This window comes from Myotis brandtii, unplaced genomic scaffold (genome assembly GCF_000412655.1).
Source record: "Myotis brandtii unplaced genomic scaffold, ASM41265v1 scaffold927, whole genome shotgun sequence".
In the NCBI taxonomy this organism is placed as follows: domain Eukaryota; kingdom Metazoa; phylum Chordata; class Mammalia; order Chiroptera; family Vespertilionidae; genus Myotis; species Myotis brandtii.
In genome coordinates, this window is record NW_005371823.1 from 2,662,489 (window position 1) to 2,669,196 (window position 6,708).

General features: G+C 40.6%; 1 protein-coding gene across 2 annotated transcripts in view; it reads right to left on the reverse strand.

Annotated features, from left to right (window-relative positions):
* Nucleotides 1-3,326, reverse strand: part of DPH6 (diphthamine biosynthesis 6) — a 170,747-nt gene extending 167,421 nt beyond the window's left edge. For both annotated transcript variants that reach the window (XM_014532961.1, XM_005885769.2), the window contains exon 1: nt 3,234-3,326. In XM_014532961.1, the coding sequence (XP_014388447.1) occupies nt 3,234-3,303 (70 nt within the window). In that variant the 5' untranslated portion in view covers nt 3,304-3,326. The remainder of the gene's footprint in view (nt 1-3,233) is intronic.
* Between the last annotated feature and the right edge of the window lie 3,382 nt (nt 3,327-6,708).

Below are 6,708 nucleotides of genomic sequence, written 5' to 3' on the forward strand. Positions count from 1 at the left end.
TTTATTTACCTTCTATAATTGAAACTTTGTAGCCTTGAGAGGAGCTCAGAGCCAGCCAGGGCAGGCGGGAGGGAAGCTTGGCTTCCTCCATCGCCAGGGGCAACCCACTCCTGCTCACTCCAGCTCCGTGGCCACAGCTGGCTGAAAGCAGGTATCTGGGGTTTATTTACCGTCTATAATTGAAACTTTGTTGGCTTTGAGTGGAGCTCAGAGCCGGGCTGCGGCAGACGGGAAGCTTGGCTTCCTCCATCATTGGGGCAACCAAGCCTCCTACTTGCTCCAGCTCTGTGGCTGCCGGCCGCCATCTTGGTTGGGTTAATTTGCATACAGTCGCTCCGATTGGCTGGTGGGTGTGGCTTACGGCATAGCGAAGGTATGGTCAATTTGCATGTTTGTCTTTTATTAGTGTAGATTAGAGGCCCGGTGCACGAAATTCATGCATGTGGGGGACAGGGGGTTCCTCAGCCCGGCCTGCACCCTCTCCAATCCGGGACCCCTCAGGGGATGTCCAGCTGCAATCCGGGACCGCTTGCTCCTAACCACTCACCTGCCTGCCTGCCTGATCGCCCCTAACCACCTCTGCCTGCTGGCCTGATGTCCCTAACTGCTCCCCTGCCTGCCAGATCGCCCCTAACCACCTATGCCTGCTGGCCTGATCGCCCCTAACCGCCTCTGCCTGCTGGCCTGATCACCCCCTAACTGCTTCCCTGCCGGACTGGTTGCTCCCTAATTGCCCCGCCAGCCTGGTCGCCCCTAACCGCCTCTGCCTCGGCCCCTGCCACTGTGGCTTTGTCCGGAAGGATGTCCGGAAGATGTCTGGTCTAATTAGCATATTACCCTTTTATTAGTATAGATTAGAGGCCCAGTGTAAGAATTCATGCATGGGTGGGATCCCTCTTCCTGGCCGCCAATCAGGGGCCATCTTGCCCAGTCCCGATTGGGGCCATTTGGGGCTGGCCGGCTGGAGGAGGGACAACAGGAGGTTGGCTGGCCAGGGGTAGGGACCACAGGAGGTTGGCCAGTTGCAGGATGTTGGCTATGGGAGCGCACTGACCACCCGGCAAGCCGGGGGGGAGGGACCGCAGGAGGTTGGCCAGCTGCGGGAGGTTGGTTGTGGGAGTGCGCGTCATAGCGACCAGTCAACTGGTCATTTGGTCGAATGGTCTTAATGGTAGCTTAGGCTTTTATATAGATAGATTATGTCAAGTATGTATTATATGTTATATAAATATATGCTTTTACTACCAAGACCTCTCAAGATAGAAAGTTTTACAAAACCCACATGCCTAACTAACCAAGGATAAAGGAGTCTCTTTTGTTTTGGTAACAGAACATAGCCTTAAAAAAAAATCTGCTCCTTCTTTTATAATACAGAAGTTACTATACAGTTCCCACTCATCCTTAGTCAAGAGTTATCTCTTTATTATTTAAAATACAGAAATAGGAGGTTTTCAAAACAGCTCACTTCTAAAAAGCTGTTATTACCCATCATCAGAACCCCAGTACAAAATCCTAGAGTATATGTTTACCCCAACCTTCTACAGAACTTGTTCTATTTCTTCTTGTAAAATATCTTTAATCTCCATCTTCCCACTTCACTTTCAGCTTTACTTGGGTTTTAATCACAGAAGGAAAGAACATCTGACAAATAACTGCTGGCTATTCTACGGCTAATCCTAGTTAGTTTATTATTCATCTGTCCACCAATAAACTGAGTGAATGCCTACCAGGTACACAGAGCTGTCTCTAGTGCTGAGGAACAATGAAAGGAACATAGAAGATATGACCTTTCCTCTGAAGAAGCTTACAAGCAATCTACCTATTTAGGGATAAAAAGCAAAGACAAAATAAACAGAAAATAGTAAAATGATATAAAATTAAAAATTCAATAGTCTGACAACTTTGAAGAAGGGAAGATGAAGGAAGAAATGAAGGAGGGAAGGAGGAAAAGAAGGAAGGACTGATTGACTGATTTAGAGCTAGCTTCAGATTCAACTACATTTATTGGATGCCTACCTCATGCCAGGAACAATGATTAGTGTTTTTATATATAGTACTCATTTAATTCATTCTAAAATAATAGTATAGCACAAGCATAGAGTCTTGAAAGAAGATGAGTACAGTGAATGATAAAAATATTTTACTAGAAGTATGAGGAAAAGTATTAACAAACTTAGACAAGTGTTAATCTCTCTCTATGGCACTTTAGCAGTTAATGTTTATAATTATATGATTATAATACAAGAGTATAAAAATCAGTGAATATTTTCCTTTTTTTAAAGGTCTAATTGGGAAAAATAATTATAACCACGTGGTGATGGATGTAAACTAAACTTGTGGTAATCATTTCACAATATATACATATGCCAGATCATTATGCTGTTCACCTTAAACTACTACAATGTAGTACATCAAGTATATCCCAGTTAACAAAATATATTATTGAGGGCTGACTGTATCCCTCCCAAATTTTTATTTTGAGGTCCTAACATCCATTACCTCAAAATGTGACCTTATTTGGATATAGTGTCCTTGCAGATGTAATTAGTTAAAATGAGGTCATTAGGGTAGACCCTTAATCCAATATAACTGGTGCATTAAAAGAGGAAATTCAGGCACACATGGACACAGAGGAGGAAAAAGTTCTAATTGGGAAAATGTCATTGTTGTGTAATCTGAAAAAAGTACCTAAAATGAGGTCTGTGGATTATTTATGGATGTCCTTGTTACTACAGACAAAAAGTGAAAATGTATTACTTTATACGTCTATCAAGTCTCATACATTTAGCTTACATCTAAGATAGCTAAACTAAATATTTTATAATAAAATTCATACATTATCATCTATCAATACATGTCTTATTTCCCAAGCTCCTAGTGGCTCTATCTTATTTACCTATGTAGTCCCTACAAAACTTGGAAATGTGTTGTGGTAGAAAGACAGTGTGAAGTAAGAGAGTTCAAGGCTCAGCTCTGCAAGTTTGTCTAGCTATTTTGCCTTGGACAAATTTATAAAACTCTGAGCCTCAGTATCCTGTTGAATAAAACACTCTAGGAGTTGTTATAAGGATTAAAGAATATGTAGCTGAAAACACTTAGCATTGAACTTAGCATCTAATAGGTGCTAAAGATGTACTAGTTCCTTTTATATTTTTGTAGACTGTATACAACCGAATATAATGAAGTTGGAGTTTCAGTCACTTAGAAAATTTCCAATAAAAGTATACACTGACCTTGGTTTTCAGGTGGTCTTAGATTTGCTAAAGCAACGATCTGATGCCCAGCAGCAATGCACTGCATCATATTGTAACAGCTGTCCTTCCCACCACTAAAACATAAAGAGATATATATATAAGGTTACTGACCATTATTCAACATAGAATCATTAGGTACCAAAATAGAACACATTTATTTAGCTCTTCAAAATTTGGGGGCCTACCTTAATTTAGAATGCAAAACACCACATGTAATTTTTGTAGCATAAGCAAACTGAGTGAACAAATCTGAATGTCTAAGGTAGATATTCACAAGAGCTTATGAAATTATATGCCACTACAACAAAGACCATTCTAAACAAAATATGACAACTCTTTGGTTTGTGACAGTAGCTTTACTCAATATACAAAGCACTTGCAAATAAAATGATTTAAGTTTACATTCCAGCCCTAGGTGGTTTGGCTCAGTGGATAGAGTGTTGGCCTGAGGACTGAAGGGTCCCGGCTCTCATCACTGACGTTTCTATCTCTCTCTCCCATCTCCATTCCTCTCTGAAATCAATAAAAAATCTATTTAGATAAGTTTACATTCCAACTAAATACTTATTATATATACTTTAGATGAAATTCTCTACAAAAAAGTAGAAAAATTTCTGTTCGACTGTAAGAAATCTAACAACTGGCCTCATCACCAATTAAAGGATCAAATTAAAAATCTGAGATCCGCCTGGCTGGCATGGCTCAGTGGTTGAGTGTTGACCTGTGAACCAGGAGGTCACACTTTGATTCCCAGTCAGGGCACATGCCCAGGTTTCGGACTCAATCCCCAGTGAAGAGCATGCAGGAGGCAGCCGATCAATGATTCTCTCTCATCATTGATGTTTCTATCTCTCTCTCTCCCTCTACCTTCCTCTCTGAAATAAAAATGTTTTATAAAAATCTGAGATCCACTCCAATGACAAAGTATGACATACTTTGTGGGCTCAACTTCTGAAGAGATAGAAAGCAAAATGCCAAATTATACCAACAAAGTTAAACATCAGTACTGTCAGTACTTCAACATTTTTTTAAATATATTTTTATTGATTTCAGAGAGGGAGAGGGAGAGATAGAAATACCAATGATGAGAGAGAATCGTTGATAGGCTGCATCCTGCAAGCCTCCCACTGGGGATCGAGCCCATAACCCAGGTATGTGTCCTGACTGGGAATCAAACTGTAACGGTCTGGTTCGTAGGTCAACACTCAACCACTGAGCAATGACAGACGGGCAGTACTTCAACTTTTAGCCATCACTATATGATGGCAGAATGAGGCTTGAGCACAGATCTAATTAACAAATTAAAAAGAGCTAAATCTGGCCCTGACCGGTTTGGCTCAGTGGATAGAGCATGGGCCTGCGGACTGAGGAGTCCTGGGTTCGATTCCAATCAAGGGCATGTACCTTGGTTGCGGGCCCATCCCCAGGGGGGGGGGGGGGTGCGGGAGGCAGCTGGTCGATGTTTCTAATTCTCTATCCCTCCCCCTTCCTCTCTGTAAAAAATCAGTAAAATATATTTTTTTTTAAAAAAAGAGCTAAATCTGGTACCAAATTTACCTAAGAGGCAAATCACTTAGTCAAGTGGTACTTCATCTGCAACAAGGCTGAATGGCAAACTCTATGCTATTTGGGTTTCATACTGTTCTGCTTCTCACTATACATGCTTCTTCCTTTCTTTTAACATTGCCACTCTTCCCTTTTCTTGCTCCTCCTGTTTCCCTTCTTTCCAATTTTCGCTTAAGATCTGCAAATGTACCCTGAGGCAATGTTTAGACCTATTCATAGCCCAAAAAACTAAAAAAGACTTTTTATTCTACAAGCTGGCCTTTTCACCTTTTTAGTGCATAACATCTGTCTGCCTCTACCATATTCTGATCAGTAACAACTATCATTCCAGAACTTCACAAGGGGAGAGCTTGTAAGGGACAAAATGAAGTTACACATCACACTCCCTTTCCGATATTTCCATATATCCGTATTCCACAACTTCCCCTACTGAACTTCACTGCTCTATTTCCATAGGACAAAAAGATATAAATCTTTAGACTCTCTCTCTCTCTCTCTCTCTCTCTCTCTCTCTCTCTATATATATATATATATATATATGTGCCTAATATGCTAATTGTCCCCACAGGAGTTCAACCGAGAGACCAGTCGCTCGCTATGACATGCACTGACCACCAGGGGGTGGTGCTGAACAAAGGCAGGCCCCGGCTGGCAGCCGGGGAAGGGAGGTCCCAGCCAGCAGCCAGAAGGCCCCAATCAGCCCTGATCACCAGCCAGGCCTAGGGACCCTACCTGTGCAAGAATTCCGTGCACCGGGTCTCTAGTATAGAATAGTTAAGATGAAAGGGTATATCTCCACAATTCTAATTCCTTACAATATTAAAGATAAAGGATATACATCTGAAATCAGAACTTAGCTTTATAATTTATTTTAAAATGCTAAGCTTTCAAATATGGTTTTAAAATAGCATTTCCTGACCAGCTGGTGTGGCCCAGAGGATTGAGCACTGCCCCATGCACCAAGAGGTTCAATTCCTGGTCAAGACACATGCCTGGGTTTCAGGTTCAATTTCCACTAGGGGGTGTGTAAAAGGTAGCTGATTGATGCTTCTCTCTTCCTCTCACCTCTCTATGTAAAATCAATAAAAACATATCAAAAAATAGTATTTCCTAAATTGTGTTCTGTGGAACACTACTATCCAACAAGTACTCTAAGGACAATGGTTCTCAAGGTCAAATAAGTTTGGGAAATACAGATCATCTTATCCCCTGAAAAGTCACAGAATACATTAGGATATGTTATGTAAGACATTCCACAGAAAAGATCAGAATTTTAGTTTCCAACTTTTGGATACTAAGCTATATTACTCAATGTGTTTGTGTTTATATACTTCATTATAAAATTAGAGAATGGCCTAGCTAATCCTCAAAGTGTCACTCAACTGTAAAATTCAATGATTCTATCTTTTGTGTATTAGAAAAATAATGTTCTTTATGGTCTAAGGCAGGGGTGGGGAATGCCCCACTCTAGGGCCTGAGGGCCATATAAGGCTTGTGAATCATTTGGTCTGGCCTTGCCAAGGCATTAGAGGTGAGTTAATTAAATGTTTGACAAAATATAGCACATTAATTTTTAAGTTGATAATTTTGTATGGCCCATGAATGAAGTTATAAATATCTAAATCGCCCTTGGCAGAAAAAAGGTTCCCCTCCCCTGTCTAAAGATAAGGATCTTGATTTCACTTACTCTCTAAAACACATACATATCTCTCTCTCTCTCTTTTTAGTACACACACACACACACAGGACACATGGCAAATAGAGTAGATTCACTGTATTTAATTAACTCCATACATACTCAAGCATACCAGTATATGCACATAAATGTATATTATATGGGTACTATATATGAATACATAGCTCATTATGTATTCATATATATATATAT